This window comes from Miniopterus schreibersii (assembly GCF_964146895.1).
Source record: "Miniopterus schreibersii genome assembly, chromosome: X".
NCBI lineage: Eukaryota > Metazoa > Chordata > Mammalia > Chiroptera > Miniopteridae > Miniopterus > Miniopterus schreibersii.
Genome location: NC_138104.1, coordinates 96,717,592 through 96,744,432, shown reverse-complemented (window position 1 = coordinate 96,744,432; position 26,841 = coordinate 96,717,592). Strand labels below are relative to the sequence as shown.

General features: G+C 38.7%; 1 protein-coding gene across 7 annotated transcripts in view; it reads right to left on the bottom strand.

The window, feature by feature from the left end:
- Positions 1–26,841, bottom strand: part of SH3KBP1 (SH3 domain containing kinase binding protein 1) — a 309,900-nt gene that overhangs the window by 115,054 nt on the left and 168,005 nt on the right. For all 7 annotated transcript variants that reach the window (XM_081126121.1, XM_081126120.1, XM_081126118.1 and 4 more), the window contains one exon: positions 24,889–25,094. In XM_081126121.1, coding sequence (XP_080982247.1) covers positions 24,889–25,094 — 206 coding nt within the window. The remainder of the gene's footprint in view (positions 1–24,888; positions 25,095–26,841) is intronic.

The following is a 26,841-nucleotide window of genomic DNA, read 5'->3' as shown; positions in this document are numbered from 1 at the left end:
AGTTAGCTTACTGTTAAAACACCAATCAATCTACTATTTGGAAACAAAAATATTTTTTAAAAAACAGAGATGTGTAAGAAGCTCTTCACACATGAAAAAGCATCTTTCTAATTTGACAAATTTAAAGTAAATACTTTAGTCAAATATGTCTCCAAAAATGTCTTAACCTAGAGACAAAAATGGGGAATTTCTTTCCCCAGGAGAAATTTCCAAAGAAGCTTTTCTGTCCTTCGGAGTAAGAAAGGGAAATGAAATAGTTTCAATCAGAAAAGAGCTAATACTTGGAGCAATGTTTTATTGTTTTGTTTTCAAGTAAAACTGCTACTTAAAAGGCCAGGGCACACAATGAAATATTATTTAGCCTTAAAAAAGAAGGAAATTCTGACATATGGTACCACATGGATGAACCTTGAGGATACAATGCTAAGTTAAATATGCCAGTCACAAAAGCACAATTATTATATGATTCCACTTCTGAGTAGTCAGGTTCAGAGACAGAAAGTGGAATGGTGGTTGGCAGGAGATGAGGGTAGGGGAAATGGGGGGTTGCTGGGTACAGATTTGGTTTTGCAAGATAAAAGGAGTTCTGGAGATGGATGGTGGTGATGGATGCACAACAATGTGAATGTGCTTGATGTCACAAAACTATACACTTAAAAATGGTTACAATGGTAATTTTTAAAAAAATATATCTTTATTGATTTCAGAGAGAGGAAGGGGGAGAGAGAGAGAGAGAAACATCAATGATGAGAGAGTTATCATTGATCGGCTGCTTCCTGTACACCCCCAACTGGGGATCGAGTCCTCAACCCAAGCATATGCCCTGACCAGGAATCAAACTGCGACCTCGTGGATCCTAGGCCGATGCTCAACCACTGAGCCAGGCTACAATGGTAAATTTTATGTTATGCATATTTTACCACAATTTTAAAAAGGCCTAGGGGTATATATATTCCTCTTTCCCTACAAGCTTCTATGTAGGAATGTTACCTAGAATAGCAAGAATTTGCTCTTGAGGCTCTGATATCCTGATACTTAACATTCAACCACAAAATAATCAGGGGTACAGACATTGTATAATGAGGGGAGTTAGAGAACAAACCTAACTTTGTCCAGAAACCCACCTCAGTCTCTTTTTTTTTTTTTTTAATATGTTTTTATTGGTTTCAGAGAGAAGAAGGGAGAGGGAGAAAGAAAGAAACATCAATGATGAGAGAGAATTATGGATCGGCTGCCTCCTGCACACTCCCTACTGGGGATCGAGCCTGCAACCCGGGCATGTGCCCTGACCAGGAATCTAAACGTGACCTCCAGGTTCATGGGTCAACGCTCAACCACTGAGCCACACCAGTTGGGCCCCACCTCACTCTTAGAGAAAACACTCCTTCCACCTCTATGAAAGATAACCTAGTGCCTCCATAAAAACAATCTCTAAATCTGACTAATGCTAAGTAGTTCTGGGTTTAACACTATAGGACTCATTCTTTATTTTCATCACCTGCTCCCAAGATTCTCAAAGAATAACACTTATTCCTTTTATTAATTATCTGGGCTCCCTGATTTTACAGAAGAAGGGAAGAGAAAACTACATAGAAGATTAAAGACTCAATGATATTACCTTTTATATTTTATTTTTATTAGAAAAAAAGTTCATATCACATACTTAATCAAAACAGGAATTTCCTAAATGTACTCAGAAGTCAGATCGACATTGGTTAAATCTTCTAGAAGTAGAGAGGAATACTTAGAAAGATGACCCCCAGGTGCTTTAAGAATGGAGATCCTCAAAGAGAGTTCAAATTAAGCTTAGGGGACTCCAGTTGCTAGTTACTAAGACATATTTGACCATGAGGGGGGTGAACCTAAATTGTGTGCCTTCCATAAAATATCCTAGATGCCAACCGCTGGAATGCTCTCTCACCTTCCCCATGATTCTACTGAATTTGCTTTGAATCTCTAGAATAGCACTCACTACCCTCTGCCTTCTATTTATGGTTATTTATATATGTGTCTGCTTAACTAACTGGAATGCAAGTGCTGGGGCCCAGAACTGTGTCTTGGTTACCTTTGTCGTCTTCAATGTGCCTTGCATATTGGAGGTATACAGTAGTCCTCCCACAATTTAAATGGGGGATATATTCCAAGTCCTCCAGTGGATGCCTGAAACTGCAGATAGTACCAAACCCTACATATACTATGTTTTTTCCTATGCATACATATCCATTATAAAGTTTTATTTATAAATTAGGCACAGTAAGAGATTAACAATAACTAATAATAAAATAGAACAATTATAAAAACATACTGTAATAAAAGTTATATGAATGTGCTCTCTCTCTCTCAAAATACCTTATTGTACTGTATTTACCCTTCTTTTTGTGATGATGTGAAATGATATAATGCCTACGTGATGAGATGAAGTGAGGTGAAGGAGGTAGATATTTTCAAACTGCAGTTGACCACAGGTAACAAAAACTATGGAAAGTGAAACCACAGATGGGGGGGGAGCCCTGTACTAAATATTTATAATTTACTTCAGCCACGATAAATTTAACATTCATCAAAAACATTTAGATTTATGGAGAAAGTACTGTGTGCAATATATTTTCTAGGTGCTAGGGATATAACAATGGAACAAATGAACTTGTCCCCCCTTTTCATGATATCATCTAGCAGTAAGAGTGAATTAGTATTAAGTAGGACTCCTCTTTAAGAACACCCAGATTTTACCAGCTATTTGGTCTTGGACAAGTTACTTAACCTCTCTATACCTCGGTTTCATTGTCTGAAATGGAGATAATATATGTACCTCATAGATTTTCTAGGAGGATTAAATGGAAAAATGTATATAAAGAGCTTAGTCATTATTACTGTTATTGAATTTTACCGAATAAAAAAATCAATCATCACAATGCCTCTTTATGAATCTAGTTACAAAGAATGACAGTTTCGATTACAACAGCTTTTTAAAACAGCAGGTTGCCCGGCCGGGCGTGGCTCAGCTGTTGAGCGTCGACCTAGGATCCAGGTGATCGAGGTTCGATTCCCGGTCAGGGCACATGCCCAGGTTGCAGGCTCCATCCCCAGTCGGGGGCAGCCGATCAATGACGACTCTCTCATCATTGATGTTTCTCTCTTTCTCTCCCTCTCCTTTCCTCTCTCTGAAATCAATAAAGATATATTTAAAAACAACAACAACAACAAAAACACAGCAGGTTAACTGTCCTGTTCTTTGCTTGGGGACTGGAGAGCATGAAGCAACTTTTACAAGACAGTTACTCAGCAGAGACAAGCTCAGAGGAAAGTGATAATTCTGAAAAATGAGCAAAGAACAAAAGCAATAGCCGTCACCATATAGTCATTGCCCGGGAGGAAAAGCAGACAGGACAAAAAATAGGAGAAACAACAAAGGCCAGCGTAGACAACCGACAGAGCTTCCAGGTCAATAAAGCTTCAGTGAAGGTGGCACCCTACAGTGAGTAGTCAGAAGACAGCTCCAGAAGCCCCTCAAGTATGAGCCCATGCCAATCGCTTCTGGCCGCATCCAAACTGTTATCTACTGTTAACGATGGAAAAACAACAAGGCATGTGTCTGGGAAAAACGGCCTGTTGTCAGAGAACAGAAAGCCTTTTATTAAGAATTTTGATACTCAGGAGCAAACATACCACCATAGAAAATCACCCCAAGCCATCTTTTACAAAGCTTGGCATCTGTTCAATAATGGATGAAGAAATCCTAAATCACTAGGTCAAACAGATACTCCTCCCAAAGCATTTAAGAACCAGGGGCCAAATGAGACCATAAACTCACGTAGTAGAGATTTCTAAAGGCACTGGTGGAAATTACTGACAGACACTGAGACGTGAAAAGCTGAATTCACAGTCCTCTACCTGGAAGCGGCCAGGCTTCCTGCCAAAGGCTGCTCTTAAAGGCTTCTTTCAACATCAGCAAGGACAGGACAACTGGAATTCTGTTCGGATCCTATAGGTAGTCCACTGAATTCAACAAACCTTTGTGGAATGCCCACCACTACGCAGCCCATGAGCCAAACCACTTTCCTACATTATTTTTTTCCCCCTGTTTTCAAGAACGTGTTGTGTTCTCAGCTAAAATATAGGAGATTTGAACATAATGCTGTCGGGAGTCAATGCAACCACCAAATACCAGTTTTCCCAGATCCTCTAGGTATCTCGAGCCTTAAAATTGACCATTCAGCAGCTTTTTAAGGAGATGTTTACTAAAAGTTTGTAATGACATGGGAAATTTTATATAATGCTAAGTGGAAAAGATACACAATTATGTGTGTGAAAAAAATTATGTGCATGGTATGATCTCATCCAGTTAAAAATGTCTGGCAAGCCCAGCTGGCCTCAATCCTCAGTGGGGGGGGGGGGGTGCAGGAGGCAGCCAATCAGTGACTCTCTCTCATCATTGATATCTCTATCTTTGTCTCTCCCTCTCCCTTCTTCTCTCAGAAATCAATAAAGATATATTTTTCAAAATGTATGGCAAGAGGACTGAAAGTAAATACAAAAAAAGTTAAGAGAGCCCTGGCCAGGTAGCTCAGTTGGTTAGAGCATCATCCTGATATGCCAAGGTTGTGGGTTTGATTCCCAGTCAGGGCACATACAAGAATCAACCAATGAATGCATGGATAAGTGGAACAATAAATCAATGTTTCTCTCTCTCTCTCTCTCGCTCTCAAATCAATAAATAATTTTTTTAAAGTCAACAATGTTTGCCCCATGGTGATTAAATTATAGTGCTTTTTACTTTGTTTTATATTTTCCTACTTTTCAGTGTTTCTAGAAACCTGCTATTACTTTTATAATCCGAAAAAATAAAGTTTGAAGATAATAACATACACTAACATAACTAGAAAGGATAGCCTCTCTCTCTACATTATTGATGTCTTTCCATAAGGTTGACTTGATTTGTAACACCTCCTAACTAGAAATCACATGCAGCTCTCTTTTTTGAAATGAGTTTTTTAATTGGATTTATTGGGGTGACATTGGTTAATAAAATTATATAGGTTTCAGGGGTACAATTCTATAATACATCATCTGTATACTGTATTATGTGTTCACCACCCCAAGGACATGCAGCTTTCATTACTGTGCCATGACATTTCCTTTTCCAAGTCATTAGTAAGATGTTAAGAACATCGGATGTGAAATGAGTCATGACGGTAACTCACAAGACACCACCCATATAGAGCATTCCCTGCCATTTATCATCACCCTTCACTTATAGTTATTCATCAGCTCACATCCTCAGTAGCTAAGTAGATGATATAAAGTCATTTCCAATTAATGTTTTTGTATTCATTTTATGAAATCAAGTATTCAGACATTTTATCAAATGTTTGCTAAGTCAAGAAATATATTTCCTGCTCTTTTAATTCAATCCATGAGTTCCTATTCATATGTGTGAAAGGGACTGAAAAATAATTGGGTTTACTTTGGAACTATTTTTCATGTATGATTGAAGACAATACTTACAGAGTCCTAATTTCCCAGTATTTGAAGAAGTATTGACTTAAGGGGTATGATCCATTAGCCTAGGGTCCATAGCTTAATTGTTCTCAGTTTTCCAGCAGTTCTCTAGTTCCTCACAAGTAAAAACTCTTTTTAAACACAAACCCAAGTGAGTATTAGTTTCTCAAATGGGAGAGAAAACAAATGCGATACAAACCAGGCCCCCAAAATTTTGAGGTTTCATTTTTTCCCCTGCTTAGAACTAGGCAAGTATGTAATAATCTTAAAATCACACAGATTTCACAGTTATTTTCATTTCTCAGCTATTTGACAACCGTCTGCACTTAACGTGAACATACTTTGATTTTGCTGCCTTTCAAAAATCAAGCCTGACTTTTTAAAAATGGGATTCAAGCTTGGGGTGTGGATGAATTGAATAAATGCACTTTTAAGAGGAACATCTTTGTAGAATAATTTCTCCTGTGCTGGGGAAAAGTTCACTTCAATCTGTACTTGGCTGTCATTCATTCATTCATTCATTCATTCATTCATTCATTCATTCATTCAAACTTCAGTTTATTAGCAAGTCTCAGAAGGAAAAAGGGTTCTCTTAAGGCTGTAAATTCTCTTAGGATGCCTGATGAATTTTAGGCAAAATAGATCCTTACCATAGAACAAATAATGTGTCTTTCATGACTAATTTTGTGTATTTTCATTTTCCTGAGCTAAAATAGTTTCCCATTCTCTTCTCCTTTCTCTCTAACATAGACAAAGTTACCAAACCACACAAAACAGAAACAAAGAAAACCCTTTTTCAAAAAAATAAAAACATGAAATCACCTTTTTAAACCATGTGCTTTCTTAAATGACACTTTTTTGTGGTTATATGTCATTTTTGAAAGGTATATTTTGGTTTTTATGGGGGTAGGTAGACAATGTGTACACTAAAATATCTGATGCATTTTCTGGTCTTGAGAAATTCCTTATTCTTTTCTATTACAATAGAGAACATTCATTTCAATGCTCTCCACTTATGAGTTGCGGAGAGCAGCAATTCCTCTTTGTGCCTTCCACAAAGACTCGCTATAGGCTCTGCACAGGGAACAATACAGTTTCACGGAAGATGGTGACAAAGGAAGACAAAGACCAGGAATGGTACTTCTGTAGTTTATAGCCCATTCCCTACTCCCAAGTTATTATACTTAATCTATTTCTGACAGATTGGTTTCAGATGGTTATCTATACAATTCTATGGGGACCTCCAGTGAAAAATTTCCACATCCTGCCCACCATAGGACAAAGAAGAGTTTATCAGCCCTCAGTACTGGCTACTTCTCCCTTATTCCTAACCTGATCACCATGCCTCAAGTTAAAGGGGGTTCTCCTTTTGTCAGCTATCAGTGGGACCAGAGAACAGTCAACCATCAAATCCCACATAATTCTTCATTTCCTCCTGAACTCTGTTCAGCCTTCTCTGTTTGCCACAATGACCATTTCTCTGCAGCTCCCGATTTCTAGTTTCTTGACCATCTCCATTCATCACCTTTTAGGATACCCTGGGCTCTTTCTAGGCATTCATTTTCATGACAAGATGATCAACGTACATTAGAATCTTCATTTCATACAGTTTCTGAAGTCAGGGTTGGGCTACACTCACAAGTACTGTGGCCGCATAAAACCATTTTTAGTATTTAGAACCAGTGATCCTTCCCCTGATCCAGCGTATCTTTTTTGTCCTCTCATTAACTTTCTCAGGATCTCTTATTATGTCTTATCTGGACCACTTTTCTCCTATCCTGTTTAATAACCTACTAGTAAAGGCTCCAAGTGGGAAAAACTGGAGTTGTTTGAACTCTTGGGCAATGAATACAAAAATTACATCAAAATGTCAGAGATCCCATAATCTTTGACTAGAAAGCACAGTAAGGTCACCCATAAATTACATTCTGCTCACCTCTATATTGTAAATAGACAATGGGACATGTATTGCTTAGGTAGATTACTTACATGGTAGGCACAGAGTTACCAGATTTGTAATATTCCAGCCTCTTCTGAATTGAAAAACAACAATAACAACAGTATGTATATTCCTATCACTTGAAAAAACAGGATTCTAAATTATGAACAAGTCTACTTTCTCTGTGACTAACAAGGCCTAAATGTAGAGGGGTCCTGAGGTTTGAAGCAAAAGAAACTGAATTTAATATTAGACATATAAGACATACCATTCCCTCCCAATGCAGTAACTAGACAGTGCTAAGCAGTGTACCAAGAGGACACATTTGAGTTATTCTAGGATTGAAAATCTTGACACTTTGCATCACATTACTCTTATTATCAACTTTATTAATAGAAAAAGTACCCAAAAAGTTTCAGAAAAGCTGCTTCTAGTAGAGAGAGAAAATAAGAACCCAACTGGGAAGTCAAAAGAACAGACTGAGCAGATGCTACCAAAACAAATGAAGCAAAACATATTAAAATCAGTGGTGGGTGAAAATGCTGAGCAAGTTAAAGAAGAAAAAAGAAAGTGAGGCAGTAAATCCATCTTTACCACTTCTAACTTCCTCATCTTAAATGAGCAAAAGCAGAATACACCTTCTAAATGATAGAGACTCCAAATATCTGCCTTTGGTTTTCCAAACATTGCCTATTCTATTTGTAACAGTTTAAGGATAAATTTAATGGAGGTGCCACTCCTGAGTCACAGGTCATCCATGAAATGGCTTAACAATGGCCTTTTTAAAAAAAAATCCTTGCCCAAGGATATGTTGGGAGAGGGAGAGGGAGAAGGAGAAGGGAACATAAATCTGTTTCCTCCCATATGTGCCCTGACAAGGACTGGACCCACAACCTAGGTATGTGCCCTGATGAGGAATCAAACCTGCAATATTTTTTTTGGTGTATGGGACAACTCTTCAACCAACTGAACCACCTGACCAGGGATACAATGGCCTTTTGATGAATAAGCAGCTTTCAAGGCAATTCCAGAATACTCCTAAATTTGTGAACTGTTCATTTTATAGCCCAGGTTTAGAGAGAGAAATCTCTACTAGAGGTGGAAATAGGTGCTATTGCCCTTATGCTTCCATTTGTTTCTAGAGCACTTATGGGTGTGCATTTATTTGGGATCTGGACTCCAACATTAAGGACCTGAGTTGAGAATAAGGCTATTATCTTGCACCTCTGAAATGGTCTCCAATGTCACACGGAAGTACATTAACAGGTTGCTGATTGACTGAAACCTCTGTGATGTAAGCAAAGACACACCACCATGCAAAGTAAGCTAGATAGTTAGTTTTAAACTAGCCAGTTTTCATAGAGCATTAAACTTAATCCATCCCACTGAAACTCAGTTGTCTAGAATATCACTTTATAACCAGTGGGAACATCAGAGAGAAAAAGGCAAGCTAGGTACATAGGCATCATCATATTAATGGCCACACAGAAAATTTTAAAACCTTAAAATTCAGGAACCAAACTTCAGGATTATAAATATTAGGAATTATTAATATAAGAACAAAAGAGAGCTAAAATGCAATACTTATAGATACTTCAGTCCACCACACTGAAGAATATCAATTCAATCAATTGATCTAACAAATAAGGAGCAAAAGGATCAACTTTCATTTCCTACCCCCAAGGGATTCTAGAGCAGAAGGTGAGGAGAGAAAAATCAGTCATAAAACTGACTGCTCACTATGTAAGATGAATCAAGTACTATCACTTAGAATTAATAGCACAAAAGAGAAATTCATCTTTTCTCAAAAGAGCTGCTTTGAATCCACTCTCCACAAAACTTTGGGTAGAGCTATGTGAGAAGCAGCAGTCCTGGTTACCATTAAACCTCTGGAACAAGCAAGACCTTGGCTCTCCATTAATCTTCTCTTCAGGGGCTCAGGGAACAGGGTGACATAGCCCTTACTTTAAGCAATTTACAATCTGTTGTGATTGTGGAACTGATATGCTAGCTAATGAGGATCCTTAAACAAAATACCTTGTCCTCAATACATCATTCTCAGATGGAGAAAAATCATATCCTTTTCTCTTAGTGATAGGCAACATGAAAACATGCTAACATCAATTCCAACTGCAATGAGATATACAACCCATTAGGATGGCTATTATTAAAAACAACAACAACAAAGAAAATGACAAGTGTTGCCAAGGATGTGAATAAGCTGGAACCCTTATGCAGTGCTGGTGGGGTTGTAAAATGGTGGCAGCCACTGTGGAAAACAGTATGGTGGTTCATTAAAAAATTAAAAATAGAATTCCATGTTATCCAGCAATCTCACTTCTGGGGATATACCTAAAAGAATTGAGAGCAGAACTCAAACAGCTATCAGTATGTTGATGTTCATTGTAGCATTATTCACAGAAGCCAAAAAGTAGAAATAACCTAAATGTCTATCAACAGAGGAATGGATAAACAAATTCTGATATATACATGCAATGGATATTATTCAACTTTAAATAGGAAGGAAATTCTGACACATGCTACAATGTGGATGAACCTTGAAGACGTTGTGCTAAGTGAAATAAGCCAGACACAAAGGACAAATATTTTATGACTCTACTTACATGAGGTATCTAGAGTAGTGGAATTCATAGAGACAGAAAATACAGTGGTGGTTGTGAGGGGCACTTGGAGTTTGTGTTTAATGGATACAGAGTTTCAGTTTGGGTAGATGAAAAAGTTCTGGAGATAGATGGTGATATGGTTGTACAACAATGTGGATATATTTAATGCCACTGAATCATACATTTAAATTGGATAAAGTAGTATAATGTTATGTATAATTTACCACATTAAAAATATCCTACATTTCTATAAGAATATATAGAAAGCTTTTATGGGGATTTCCACTGGGAAGTAAAGCTAAGTGTGTGGGACTGAGAAAGTCTTACTGTTGTTCTGTTGGAATTTTTTAACCATATACTTGGGTTATTTTCATTAAAAACAAAACAACCAGAATTAACTCAGCCTTTAACCTAGAAATTCCCCTCTTAAAAGTTCAGCCTAAGGAAATAATCAGGGAAGGTACCATGATGCACATACAAGAATGTTTTTAATATTAAAAATGTGAAAGCAACCTAAATAGTTAGGAAGCAACCTAAATTGGTTAAATAAATGGTGGTCTATCTCTACAATGGATAACAGAGCACTATCTGACAGAAACGGGGTCTATAATATGTTAAGTTTAAAAAACAGGTGACATTTAATATGACCTCATTATTGTATAAAGAGTGATGTGTGTACTACATGCACCTTCTGGCACAGATAAAAGTCTGAAAGAATACATATAAAATGTTAATTATGGTTATTCCTGGATAACAGGATTAAGATAAATTTCTATTTATCCATATTCTTTAACTATGAGTTTTTATTATTATAATGAATATTGCAAAGAGCTATAATCAGAGAAGTAACAGAGCTATTTCCATTTTGAGAAACAAACAAGCAAAGGCTTCAAGGAACACTCAACGGTACAACAAGTAGTTTACAGGTCACAGAACCTTTAACAGTCCTAGGGGCTACCTTTCCTGTCCCATCTCCAGGCCCTAGCCTCAGGGAACTAGAGAGGCTCCTGAGAGAGATCTCAATGCTATCGCTGAGATTTTCCCATAGTTCATATCTTACAATCAGTCAGCCTTTCACTCATTTCCCAAAGAGTCACCATCTGAATTTTGAATGTAAGTATCTAATTCTGATTCCTACTTTTCAAGCCCTGGCCACATAGTTCAGTTAGTGTCGTCCCAATATGCCAAGGTTTCTGGTTCGATCCCAGGGCAGGGCAGGGCAGGGCACATACAAGAATCAACCAATGAATGCATAAATAAGTGGAACAACAAATCTCTCTCTCTCCCTTCCTCGCTCTATAAAAAAATAAAATAAAATAAAATAAAAAAATCAATAAAAAAGAAGTTTGTTTATTTCTACTTTTCAGAACTCAGAATGATCACATCCAGCAATAGTATAATAATAATAATAAGCAGATTGAATATATCTTTCAATAAGAAAATTCTCTCAGGCCTTGCAGATGAATATATTTCTTATTTTAGCCAACCGGTCCATGCACTCACATCCTTCTAGGCAAGCAACAGACATCACTAAAAATCTTTTTTCAGGAAGTTCTCCTATTCTTAAAATAATGCGTTTCCTTTTGTTATGCTATTTTCCTTTTTTTGTAATTTAAAAAATACTATAAGTTAAAGCCAACAGAGAAAAACATAAAGGGACATATTTTATAGATCTCATCAACTCTATTCTTGAAATTTTTTCCCAACAAGAGACAGGAATATGGAAGACATGACAGACGCACTGTAAGCCTTACTTATCCTGTGGTTTATTTAGGGAATTTTGTGTTTGGAAAATGACAGACTTCTGCTTTTAGGAAGCAAATATGAACAACTCAGAGAGAAATAAGACCACCTATTACTAGTAAACTTTTAGAAATTCAAATAATTTATCGTCTTTATTTTACTCTGCATATGAGCAAATGAATATAAATGCTCAGTACTAAAAAATTAGCCAAAATCTTTACTTCTATAAACAACAGTTCAACAACACCCAGATGTCACTACACACAGCTTCTCCAGTCACAAGGAAAACTCCAAATGTCCATGCCCCCCAAGAGTGAAATGCCCCTTAACTGGCTCACTCTGTGTGGACATATTCTTCTCTCCTAAATTAACCTGAAGAGCAAGCTAGATTTGTTTATTGCACTAACATCTGTAATTGCTAAACATCTCGGTGACATGGTGTAACAGTTACTGCTTGTGCAAACTGCCCATCTAAATTACTCTCGGCAGTGTGAGCACATGAAAACCCACAACACCGAGAAATTGGAAACATCTGTAAAAATTAATGGCCAAATTGAGCAAAGAGGTGGGGGGATTAAAACAGCTAAACAGTTCCAGTGCAACATCTGACTTTAGAAAATAATCCTCCACGTTTAGGTTACTTCCCCCTCTGTGAGGAATTCTAGCTGGTATACACTTCATTTTACCCCACCAATGCAAACCTATTATGTCTTACTACAAAATAGCATAGGTAAGACACAAGGTTAAGGGGATTCATTACATCTCTAAAAGCAGAAAAAGAAATACCTCTTCTCCCATCATGCAGTCAGCCTCCTCTCTTCAGTTTGAAAAGGTCCCAGAACTACTCTGAAACCCTCCCACTTCCTTCCAACAGCCAAAGGCACGGAGTCTGAAGGACCCAGCCTAACCCTGAGTCATACTTGGGACCAAATGAGCAATGGGAAGAACAAAGCTCACATTTGTTTATGGTTCAGGGAGCCAGGGCCAATTCATGGCTTGGGTGGCTTCGAGAGAAGTCCTCCTCCCTTGCCTACATTACTGCAGGAATCTAGGCTGCCTCCTGGGACCCACAGGTGTGACCATTCGGACAAGAAACACACTGAATGAGTATTTATTTGGCAGGACCTAGCAACTACTTCTGTTTAAAAATGTCAGAGAGAAAATAAAAAGCTCACCATCTTTCAACAGGTAATCTGATTGGGGAGTGAGAGATATCTAAATATGGTTTGTATATATGTCCATTGTGAAAATGCCTGTATTTTAAAGAAATAAAAGCAAGTCGTACTACACAAAAATTATTCATTCAAAAAAGAAAAAAAAAACTTGAAGGAAAAACAGTCATGGCTTTATAGAAACACTTCCCCTAGGAAAAATACAGAAAGACTGTTGCCAGCCATGTCATCAGTAGTATCCTAACAGATTGAAATAAAATGTTTAAATAGAAATCTTGTTTTTTCTCCAAATCAGATACCATTTTAAGCACCACTTCAATGAATTTAAGTCCAGTGCTTAAGACATCAAAATTCTAGAGCCAGAGTATCTGAGATCAAAATTCCAAGAGCGCCACCTCCTAGTTGTGTGATACTGAGCAATTTGTTTAACCTCTGCACCTCGATTTCCTTACGTATAATACGGAGATAATAGCACCAACCCATGGGGTTGTCTGGGAGATTAAATACGTAATATATGTAAAGTGCTTCTAAAAGTGCCAGGCACACAGTAAGCACCCTATTAGCCATTATTACAAATTTAGAATGATTCACAAATCAGGATATGGAGTCAACAGTACCCTCACCTTACCACGGTTCTTAGATACTTAGATTCTAATGACCTGTTTCAGTTATTAATTGTGGTTAATTTTTACATTTTTATTTTTTGTCTTTGGGACACCTTTATTTGTATTCCTTATTCCCTATTTATTAACTGCCTGCAGTGTGTCCATTTCTGTAGGGGGCTTTGAATCTGCTGCCCCAGTCCTCAAGAAAATTTGCAATTTGCTTGGGTAAATAAGACATTGATTTGTTTATACATCACAGAAGAAAACAAATGTGGGAGATGTCACTAGGCAGTAAATGGCAAGTGTGATGCAAGTGCTACAGAATTAGCATTTGGAATTTAGAGGACAGATAAGAAATTACCCTATAAAAACCCAATTAGGATGAGAGAACAAACAAATTGCCTGTGCAGAAGAATTCCAAATAAGTTATGTAGATACTTTACCTAAAGGAGGTTAGTGTAACTCCCCACTCCTTAAGTGAGGTACGCATAGTAACTTCTTTTTCAAGAGTTGAATATAGAAAAGGGGGGAAAAACAGAACAATTTTACAGTGGAGAAACCTGACAGACACTACCTCAACCAGGTGCCCAAGTTCAATATCAATAGTGAGAAGTCATGTTGATACCAGGGATGAGAATGGCACTTCACCTCTGCAGTCTTTCTCCTCAAAACCCATCACTTCAGTCTAATCATGAGGAAAACATCAGACAAATACTAATTTAAGGACATTCTGCAAAACTCCTCAAATTTTCCAAGGTGACCAAGAACATGGCAAGTCTGAGAAATTGCCACAGCCAAGAGGAGCCTAAGGAGACAGGGCAACTAAATGTACTGTGGTGTCCTGGATAGGATCCTGGGACAGAAAAAGGACATTCGGTAAAAACTAAGGGAATCTGAATAAAGGATGAACTTTAGTTAATAATCATATATTTATACTGACTGGTTCATTACTTGTGACAAATGTACCATATTAATGTAAGATGTTAACAGTAGAGGAAACTGGATGTGGGGTATGTGGGAACTCTCTGTAGTATCTTCACAACTTTTTTTTTTTTAATTGTTGAAAATATTACAGATGTCTCCTTTTTCCCCCATTGACCCCTTCCACTCCACACCCACTCCCCACCCCAGGCCTTCATCATACTATTGTCTGTGTCCATGGATTATGCATATATGCATATAAATTATTTAATCTTCACAACTTTTCTATAAATCTAAAACTATTCTAAAATAAAAAAGTTTAAAGACTAATTAGGAAGATAAGCTTGCTCAATGTATATATATACATAAATAAATGTATATATTTGATCTATAGACATACATGATTATGTTCATGAGTATATATATGTAAATGTACTTAGCAATGCCCTCCAAACTAAATTTATTTTTATTATCTTTATGTCCTCAGCTTATCTATTAACAAGAGTTGAATGCTGACTCCTAGCGTTTTGCTTTCCATAATACACAAAAGAGTTTTCTTTGAAAGGAAACTTGGCTCATCTATCAGTTCTGCTGCCAAACCAGGCTAGGGCGGCCCAACCCAAAGACTATGCATGAGGTGGGCCCATTTGCCCCTTTCCAAGAGCTACTAGAAGTTCCTGGTGCCTGGCCAATTAGTCATCAACCACGAAGCCCCACGGCTGGCAACTCTCCCAGCTACTTCCTCTCCCATCTCCACTCCACAATGCCTAGTTATCTCTCCAAAGTGTCAATCTGATCATGCCACTGCCCGACAGAACTCCTCCACCCAGAAGAAGTGGAGCTTGTGAGTGAGCTGGCAGAGCCCTGTGGGAAAAAGGTCCACTTCTCCTCCAACTCCCACCTCCACCACCATCATGTCCCCTCCATTCCAGCCAATCCCAACCCTTCTCCATAACCTCGCTCCCTCTTTGTCCATGCACACACTGCAAGTATGACAAATCCCCATTTATCTTTTAACATGTTGCTCAAATACCACTTTCCTTGAAAAAAGCTCTCCAACACCTCATCCTTTCCTTCCATACCTCCAGGAAAGTTAGTAGCTCCTTCTTCTCTATCTTCTTTGATGCTTTGGACATATCTCTGCTAGCCCTTTCCCTCTGCATCATGACTTTTATACATACACATTTCTCTCCCATGTAAGGTCAACCCAGAGCACTAAAATGAGAGGCTGATCCAAGGTGTGATGTGTAGGAGGAGGTGTTAACTCCATTCCAATGAACTAATCCAAACCCACCCCCTCCCCCAAATAAATAACCTGCCAGGTGAAAAATCTGCATGTATTATGCTAATACTACAGCATCCAGACATGCCACTGAACCTATTCCTTTAAAAATGGATTGCCACTCCTTAACTCATTTATCTAGAAATTCCAGAGCTGCCACTGCTGATCTATAAAAGGCATTCAATAAAGTTTCCGTAAATGAATAAATGAGCTAATTAATGAACAAATGGAAGAGTGAATCTGTAGTCAGACCACAAGCATACCCCAAACAGAATGAGTCTTCCTTCATTATTTTGATTGGATTGGGACAAAATGTTATATTCAAGTATCCAGTTCACAAATATTTATTGAGGGCCAACTATAATTTAACAATGATTTTCAAGGAATTATAAATACAATGGTGACTAACACAGGCAAGGTCCAAAATCATAGCACTTACTTCCTAATGGCTGATATTTAAAACTTGGTGATGTCTAAAAAAACAGCTACCACAGATACAGCAAAATTCAATCCTACTTCTCCAAGTTTAAAATTTTTCATAATAAAAAGTTAAAAAATTATCCTGGAAACTACATTGCTACTTATAGGCATTCCTTCTGTTCTAATAATCAGAAGGACAACAACAATAACTATGAATGTTAATCAAGTGATTATTATATGCCGGACACTTTTCTACCCATTTTGCACATTACTTAATCCCCATAACAACCATATGGGGTAGATCTTCTTGGTGTTCTAATTTTACAGATGAGGAATCTAAAGCACTAAGTGCTTAAGTAATTTGTCCCAGGAAGAGTCAGAGTTGGGATCTTAACCCAGGCACTCTGGCCTGGATGCTTGATAACTACTATACTCCTAAAAGCACGATTTGAAGGCCTTCTGGAAATGCAATTCTTGGTGATGATCTGGCTGCAATTAAACATTTCTTAGAAAACACACTGTGCTGAGTGCTTTAGAAAGCATATGTGAGCATATATAAAACAGTAAACAGAACCTAACATGTCAAAAAGCAACCCTGTAATTCTGTTCCTGGTTCCCCTTCCCTAGTAACGCCCTTCTCCTTAGTCCTCCTAGATATGGAAACTTAACAGAGACACTCTGGGGAAAGATAACACATAAACCCAAGTCTGAAAATCCCAGGTAGCTCATTCAGCCCAGGAAACCAGTGGTGATTATTTCAATACCCATGCTCATTAAAAACCACTGATTTTCCAACCACTCAAGAGATGTCACATAGTCTTATCTTTCAACCAAAATGAGGGCCATCCGATACTATAGGTCTCAGATAATCACAGCAAGATTTTGACCCAGTTGTGTTTCATTAGTCAAAGAATATATCATTAGCTCCTGGAGATTCTCTAGAGCTTATTTCTAGTCTTTAAAGGATTAGACACATAAATCTCTCATTTTTAAGGAACTAAAATCATCACTTTAGATGTATGCATGTTTTAATTTTACTTAAGTATACAACTTGATGAATTTTTACTAGAATGGGTAAAGACAGATATATGTGAAAATATTAAAATTTCTCTTACTGTAATTTGGCTGATTAAAAATTGATTAGTAGCTCATTTATATATGATTTTAATCCTAATTCTCTATTTTACGTAAAAGCTACAATGTTGATATTATAAAGGCATTAATTTAGTGACTGTGATTCTATAAATGAGATTCAAGATGATTAGAGTTATAAAAGAGACTGCCACAAACACAGTGTCTAGTTGTGGATATAATAGAAAATGTAGAAAGAAACCAGCATCATCTCAAGAGAGATTTCAGAAGTCACTAATGGAAATCAGCTAAGACAAGAACACCATGAGAAAGGAGCTTCTTGAAGGATTTCTTTGTAGGGAATCCAGTAAACAGCCAACCCAGGAAATATGTTTTCCAATCTAGCTATTTGAAGAGCCCTGGCCCAAAAGACTGTTCTTCTTCATAACTAAGGAGGCCAGCTCTAGTTTTGCCTAGAGAGCCTTGGCATGGAATGAGTCAGCACTGAAAAGCCAGGATTATTCTATATAAAGACATATCAGGTAATGTCCTGGGACTCACCCGAGAACCTGTAATTTATCCACCCATGTGTAATACCTGATGCTCCTTTCCCTAAGAGTTTGGCCAGGAGTATCATCTGAGTCACTCATACAAAGGGAAGGAGTTTAGAAAAAGAGTGAGGCCAGGTAGGAGTAACAGGGAAGCAGCCTGATAAGGAAACTCCCTTCTAGGTCCACAGGTGGGAGACAGAAGGAACCAGCCATATTCATGACAATAGTGTCCTGTCTGGGTTGCCTTCTTCCAACCCACTCTCTAGGCTGATGACTCCCAAACCTACATCTATAGTTTCCTCCCAATCACCAGACTTATTTATCCAACTGCCTGCTAGATGCCTTCACTTGATAGTCCCGTAAGTACCTCAAAATCCAGCTAGTCTAAGATTAAATCTATGACCTTCCTCCTAAAATATCTTTCTCCTCCAGCGTTCTCTAATAAGGGAATGATACTACCATCTACCCAGCTGCTTAAGCCAGTTGCCCAAGGCAACATCTTTAAGTCCTTTTTCTCCCTTAGCCCCCCACCCCACCCCTGCCCCATGTTATCAAACTTCTTGATTCTACCTTCAAAATATTTTCCCAAACCACCTAGGAGAACAGTTCAAAGCTGTTAAGAGAGAGAATTTCCTTCTCTTATCTTTTGTTTGTTTATCCTCACCTAAGGATATTTTTTCCATTGATTTTTAGAGAGATTGGAAGAGAGGGAGGGAGGGGGAGGGGGGAAAAGAGAGAGAGAGAGGAACATCAATATAAGAGACACATCAATTGGTTGCCTCCCACACGTGCCTTGACCAGGCCGGGATCAAACTTGCAACCCAAGTATGTGCCCTGACTGTGAATTAAACCTGAGGCCCTTTGGTGTGCAGGCCAATGCTCTAAGCACTTGCTCAGGGCTCCTTCTCTTATCTTTATGTTTCCTTCCATGTAAGAGGGAGTCTAAATGGACACTCTGGACACTCCTGGTCTTTGGACACAATTGGGCACTACTAGGACTGTTTGCCCCCTTATTCACTCTCTCCTGGGAGAGTGAAATGACTTCTCTAACAGGTAAATTTATAAAAAATAAACTGCTCAGCTCATCAATTCTCTTTCTTCCTCTTGAAAGTTGGCCTTGTCTGCTCTTCCCCAAGGGGTGGGCCTTTCTACCTCACATGGGTCTGCCCTAGTCCAGCATTGCTGAGACTGTATGGTGAGTATGTCTAATTCTAGAGATCATCTAGCAGGCCCAATTGGCTCTCACACTAATCTATATCCTATAACTCACACTAACTTTGCCTTCATCAATAGCATAACATTGCAATATAAAATAGGTAGAGAAAGGTGCACAAATCATAAGTGTACAGCTTGAGGAATTTAAACAAAATGAAACAAGACCTACATAAATAGAGAAAAATGCTATGTCCATGGAAATGTGTTGATTCTCCCCAAAAGTATCTACAAAGTCAATGCAAACCCAATAAAAATCCCAGGATGATGTTGATGTTTTTTGCTGGGGGGTGGGGGGGAGTGCAGGATTGACAAGCTAATTATAAAATTTATATAAAAATACAATGGGCCAAGAATAGCCATGGAAAAACTGAAAAAGAGGAACAAAGATTGAGAACTTGCATTGTCAGATATCAAGACTGACTATAAAGCTACAGTAATTAAGGTAGTATAGAATGGGCACAAGGACAAACAGACCAACAGAACAGAGTCCAGAAATGGACCCACACATACACAGCCACCTAAGTTATGACAAAGGTGCATGACAGAAAGGATAATCTTTTCAGTAAACAGTGCTGAGTCAACTGAATATCCATACTGAAAAAAAATGAGCACAAATAATATTTTGATTCTCCTCTACTGACTCATCTTATTCATTAACTGGTTTAGAAACTAGATTGGGGGGACTTATGGGAGAGCCATTGTAAGTTTCTGTTAACCTCTCTCCTGAATTTTAGTTACCCTTTCTTTTGTAATCCACTCCTCCCACTGTAGCTTGCAATACTTTCTCTAAACCACCTATCAGATCATGTCACTCTCATGATGAAAATAGCTCCCCATTGATAGCTTCCTATTGCCCTCAAGATCAAGTCTAAACTCCACATGTCCTACCAGGCCCTTCCTGATCTGGGCCTTGCTTCTTTTTCCATTCTCACCTTTCCCCACTTCCTGTTGGAGCCTCGACACATGCTCTGTGCCATTTCTTTTTCCCTTTGAAGCATTTATACATGTTGCTCTTCCCAGCTCAATAATTCTATGCTCCTTTCCTTGATGAATGTCTACTGGACCCATGGGTCTCAGCCTAAATGTGACTTCCTGTAAGCCTAGAGACATCACTTTCTGTGGCTCTAAACATCACTTCCTGGAGGAAGTGGATACACATCCACATGAACACATACTCTCCATCCTCCCTAATAAGTCACCACTTCCTACAACTCCCGAGTGCTCCTACAGTACAGCACTGTGTTCTCAGCCTGGTCACAGCAATCCCCACACTGTATTATTAGTGCTTCTTTACTTTTCTGCAGCTCTCTGAGGGGCAGCAACCTGGCCTTGTTCACCACTGTATACCCAGTACCAAGCATATAGTGAGCACTTAAAAAATACTAGTTGAAATGAGTTACATTTACAATTTCAAAGTATTTTTAGCTGAATAACTTTTTTTTAAGTCCTAAGAGTTAGGATAGGTATAAAAAGTTTTTCCATTTTACAGATGGCCCAACTGAGGCTAAGTGACTGTCAAAGTCAGTCAGCTAGGACAATAGTACCATGCCCTTCTAATCTTATGATATGTAACTTGGTTCATCTTTAACCAAACTGTATTTTCCATTATTTAGATATAACACATACTTAACCTCTAGGCTTAGTTAGTTTAAATGGCACATTTTTTCCCAAGGTTCTTTTTTTCTTTAATCTTTTATCACGGAAAATTTCCAACATATACAAAAATATAGTGTAATGAACCCCCATATAGCACCACCCAGTTTCAACGATTATCAACTCATGAGCAATCTTGTTTACTTTGTGCCCCACCCTTCCATCTTCCAAATTACTGGAAGCAAAATCCCAGACATTAAATCATTTCATGTGTAAATACTTCAGTTAAATGGTGCATTAAACAAATCATTCACAGGTATATCTAATTGGTAGTATTAAAAAAACTCATAAATGGGGTTCTTCATAGTTCAATAGGTGAAGCAAGAATATTCATTATTTCCTTATTGTTGGGGGTGGGGAGTGTTATAAAGTATCTCTCCTGGTGTAGAATCATCAGCTTTCAACCACTTTGGGTAAGGTGATGTGGATTAAAGCATAGGTAAGATCAGCACAAAATTAAGTGAGAAAAGTGGATCTCAAAACTTGAAAAACTTGAATGGAAAATATAATATGATGCCTCCAGCTGTTAGCAATTATCAGATTCCTTTTTTCCTTCATCCAAGTTATCACACCAGCCATGTCAGAACACCAACTGCCCCAGCCTGAGTGGAAGACCTGCTTGGGCCTCACCTAACAAATGCTGTCACATGACATTCAATTTGTGCCTCTACAAAATCAACAGTGAATTCAATTCTCAAAGGAAACTTCCTTCCTTAAACATGAATCTTGGACACAAAACCATCTCAAATGTGATGAGAACCAGGTTGTGCACTAGTAAAACATGCTCACACTCATCAGCTCTCATGCCAAGTTGTGCAATAACATAATGGGTTCATAAATCTATGCAACTATCCATGGCGCCAACAACAGGGGGTGGACAGAGTTTTGAATCCTCTTAGATGCTGTAAAAATTGTCTGCAGCCAGTAAAGCAGGCTGGGAAGTTTACATTTTCCCCAGAGACTTCACAATGAGAAGCGGGTTAAGGTTACTGCCAGCACATGGTTTCATTCTGCAAACAAATCATGAATCAAGATACACACACAAGCACATGTACATATATATTACTCTGATGAAGTTAACATCGCATGTCACCAAGACCAAGGCAATAAATCTCTCTGTTCCACAAAGATGCAGTGAACCACATAACTGCTACATTTTCAACTATATAACTGTTATATTACTCAACCCAGTCCCCTCATTTTATAGATGTCTGTAATCTCTAAAGTGCTGTTACTACAGTTTTAATATTATTCATTCAAATAATATTTACTGAGCACCTACTATGTGCCACACACTGTTGTAAGCACATAGTGTACATCAGTGAACAAACAAATAATAAACATAATAAAAAATGAATGTTAATTCAGATGGGGGTACATACTATGGAAAGCAAAACAGAATGCAGTGCAAGTAAGCAGGATGGGCTAAGGGAGTAGGTTTCAGAATGAATAGGCCAGGGCAGGCCTCGTCGAAAAGGTAAGGTAGGAGCCAAGCCCCCTGGGAAGAGAGGCAGGACACTGGGTGGGCATGTGGAAGCAGAGTGTCTAGGCAGACACTCTGTGGCAAAGATCCCCAAGTGGGAGTGTGTATGGCATGTCTGAGGAAGAGCAAGGGGGATGGGATGGACTAAGTGAGGGAAGGGCAGTGAGGGAGGAAGTCTGAGTGGTCATGGGGGTCAGGTTACCTCAGCTCCTGGGCCCTGGGGAGGACTTTCACTTTGGTTCTTCAGGGAGGCTTTGCAGGGGAGTGAGCAGAGGAGTGGCATGATCTGACTTAGGATTCAAAGACTCATCCTGGTTTTCTGTTGAGAATAGACTATAGGGGGAAAGGGAGGAGCAGAGGCCCTACTACAAGGCCACTACTGTGATGGCGAGAGAGCAGGGAAGCAGTGGAGGTGACGAGCCATGGTGGATGCTAGACCTACTCAGGAATCGGAGCCGTTAGAGGTAACTGATAGAGGTTGCTGATAGATCAGACATTGGATTGAGAAACAGAGAGGAGTCAGGGACAACCTAGGGCTTTTGTTCTGAGCAATGGGAGGGTAAGTGGCCCTGTGTTCAGCTAAGATGGGGAAGGCTGTGGGCAGAGTGGTTTGAGGGGGATAATGACAAGTTCATGTTTGAACAAGATGATAAGAATTTAAGATCTTCAAGTGGAGATGTTGAAGTCGACAGTTGGACACGTGGCTCTGGGGTTCAGAGAAGTGTGCTGATGTACAAATTTGGGAGTCTTATGTTTGATGCTGATACTGCTGTTCTTAATAACCCCAACTTATTACTAGCAATTAAAACAAATATAAATAGCAATAATAAAAGTCCCACACACAACATCCTACACAGAGAAAGATAAGACCAAAAATCAAAAAACAAACAAAAGGAATTAACTGTGCTGATTGAGTCAATGGTCAGGGTCATTTCAACTACTAGAATAAAATGAAGAAAAACTGCATACATCATTCCTTCCCAAGATGGGACTTGCTCTTTTCTAAATATTTACAGGAATCTGAAAGTGACCATGTGAAACAGAAATGAGCTCACAAGATGGGATACTACTAACTACATCGTTTTCAGATCTTGAGAAGCATCATATATTGACTACTCAAAGAAACAGTACTGGTTCAGAGAAGTTCAACAAAAGAAGAGTTTAAATGAAAGTCTTTAATTTCTAAACATCTGCCCTTTCCATCTTCTTCACAGGGTATTAAGTGCTTATCTACCAAGGGTATTAAGTGTCCAAAAGTTTCCTTTTCAGATTCTGTTTCTAATGCAGGACATTGGGCAAGGTTGCTGGGCAGTAGTGGGGAGGGAGGTAAATGGAAGTTCTACAGTTGTGGAAGATATTGCAACTTTAAAAAAATTCATCTCATTGAAAAATTAAAAACATTTCAAAGCTACCAATAAACCTGCATTAGAGATTTAGCCAATGCCCCATCCCCCAAGCACAACCATCAAAGCAAAAATTTCAGCACTAAATCAAATTAACAAACATTCCTTAAGTACAGTACGAGTGTAGTTTATTACAATCTGGAAAATTCCATGGTATTTATCAAATCCTAAGCAAGGCTATGATGCTTAGAAGTGTACCACAGTAGACGTCATTAACAGCCACAAGTGCGATGGCTCTGGGTGTGTTGCTGTGGCAACCGCGTACTCAGCAGCAACATGCTGTCTGCTTCTCACAAACCCAGAACCAGAGGCAGAAGAAAAAAGCCAGCTTCCTGATGGTAACAACTCAGGGAGTCACAACTTGGGCCATCTCCATCATTCACACATGCGGGAGACTTCCTTTCGGCAGTCTGAAATCATTCCCACCTAACTCCTAAAGAAAAAATGCACAACCCCCTTCCTCTACTGCAGAACCAGGCAACATCCCCAAGCACAAAGCATCAGAGAAATGTACAAGGAGAGAAGAGAGATTGGGGGACGCATAAAAAGTATCAAAGTCATCTGTTCAGCTGGTTCCAGGCATGAGGGACTTTTCTGGGGAGAAAATAGAGAAGTGCTTGCTGGTCCATTTGAAAGTCAAACTGGGAAACATTCCAGAGCAAGGAGATCAGTAAGAAAAGCAGCAAGTGGAATAAGTCAGTCAGAGAAATACAAATTCCATATGATTTCACTTACAAGTAGAAATGAAAGAACAAAATAAATGAACAAAGAAAATAGAAACAGACTCATAGATACAGAGAACAGACTGGGTTGCCAGAGGGAAGGGGGGTCAGAGGGTTGGGTGAAAAAGGTGAAGGGATTGAGAAGTGCAGATTGGTAGTTACAGAATAGCCATGGGGATGTAAAGCACAGCACAGGAAATATTGTCAATAATATTGTAATAATTATGTACAGTGCCAGGTGCGTACTTGAAATATCGCAGGATCACTTTGTAAAGTATATGTTGTCTAACCACTATGCTGTACACCTGAAGCCAATACAAAATAGTACCGAATGTCAATTGTAATTGAAAAATAAAATTTAAATTTAAAAAACACCCCCAAAACAGCAGTGAATTAGAGCATGAGCCTTTGGAGGAAAGCTGTTCCCACACAGGGATTATGTGTAAAGGGGAACGGGTCAACAGCTAGCACGTGAGGACACTGAAACCCCAAAGGAGGCGCAGAAAGTCTCAGGCACCAAGCCCTACAATGTACTTTTGGATACTCCACATTATGTTGAAATGAAAGAGAAACTGTTGAACATACCTTTTCCACCGGCAGAAAGTCATTTTCTACTTCAATCGACCTTGGTCTTAGTTTTATTGGCTTGTCTTTGAAAATATCTCCAAAGCCCACTCCCTTCACTTTCTTCGGCTGGATTGCAGCAGTTGCAACTGTCCCATTGGCACCTTCAGATTTGGTACTGCTCGAGTCACCCCCATCACTCTCAGAGCCAGTGGTTTCCCTTAAACCTGTGGAGGGGGGGGGGGTAGGAGAGAAACAGCTCAGAAAGCAGTCATAGCCATGAAGCACCTCATAGCCAGCCAGGAACCACCTCTAAAAGTGTTACTTGGTACAGGATAACTTACACTGGGGTTTTTCACATAGTGTATTGAATATGTTGAGTTTGGGTAGCTCTGAGTTTTGTTTGATCTCTCTCCCTTCACCCTTTAATTTTATGAAGTGAATCAAAACTTTGTAGAAAATTTCATTTCAAAGATGATCTCTCTGTAAATGTGACATTTTACCTCCCCTCAGCCAGAGCCTGGTTCTTATTCAAATTTGTTTTGCCACAGTCTGTGCAATAACAACCCTTCCCACCCCTCCTCGCCTCCCTGCCCAGTCAGTACCACATATTGTACCTCCAATCTCTATGACTCATGTCAATTAGCAATGAAAGAAACATTTCCTAAAGGGAAATTGTAGAGCTAAAAGCCATTTAAACAAATTAGCAATTAAAGAAACCACACAAAATTATGACTGCCAAAGAATTAAATCTCTTTGGATGGCTTCACAAGGAATAAATGCACACAGACATGTTTCTCTAGGAAAACATTAAACCAAACTTGACATTGAGACTGGCAAGATGATTGTATTTGTTAAAGAGAGAATGGAAGCTGCCCTCCTGAAGGCCAGAATACCCCAAGCTCATCTTCCCTCCTTTGACACCATCATTTCTCCAAAGCTGAACTCCTTTCCAAAGAACACTGGGGATATGACACCCTTCCTTTGACTTCTTGGGGCATGTGTTGGAAGTCACAAAATAGTTATCAGCAAGACAGCATGGACACTTACCTCCCCAGATTCTTTTTTCCCCAGGCTCTGCCCACAATCATGTTCCTAAAAGGAAGAGCCTACTTGTTTCTAGTTAATTTCTGGGTATATATTCTTACTTTGATGGTTGGTACATATCAGTGATGCTATCAAAGGACAGGATTCAAAGAATAGTTTATGTAATACTAACATATGCCATTAAACCTGCCTCTAAAATCCTCTAGATGAATAGGACAGCTCCTGAACATTTACTATATATCTCCTGATGACAACCATGCCCTTGGGATGAAAGTGCACCATCACATTTTATTCTCTATTAGCCATTTGTGCATTATCTTCCTATGGATAAGGTGGTCTCCTAGTACATAATAATGATACACCAAATAATTGCTCACATAAAATGTCATAAAATGTTGAAGTCATTCAAATAAAGAAGTCTCAGTGCAGGAAGAAACTGTTAAATGAAAACAGACAAAATATAAAAAAGGTCATTATAAATTGCTAACAAGTTTCAAAATCAAATCCTTAAAACAATGGCTGTGCTTGTTGTTGGCACTGTTTTCAATAAAATTGTATTTATCAGCCAGAAAGGGGGGGGGGGGGAGAGGAAGATCCCTGGTGTACATTTTAATTAACTAAAGAACAGCATTTGTGAAAAACAGAGGGCAAAACAATGAGAACACCCCACAACATGGGGTCGGCTACAATTTACAGGGCTGGATCTGAATTTGAAAACATGGACACCCCCTGGATTAGCTATCCATTTGTTCATTGTTTTTAGAAATATCCCTGCTGGACATACAATTTTTGAGTCTAAATATTATGTCATTTCCTCTGTAACATGTTCTCATTTTGCTGCATGGATTCTTCCTTTGTGATAAATGGCTTATTCTTTTCTGGTTTGGAAAGAACCATATGAGGGTAGAATAAAGAAATGGTTAGTGA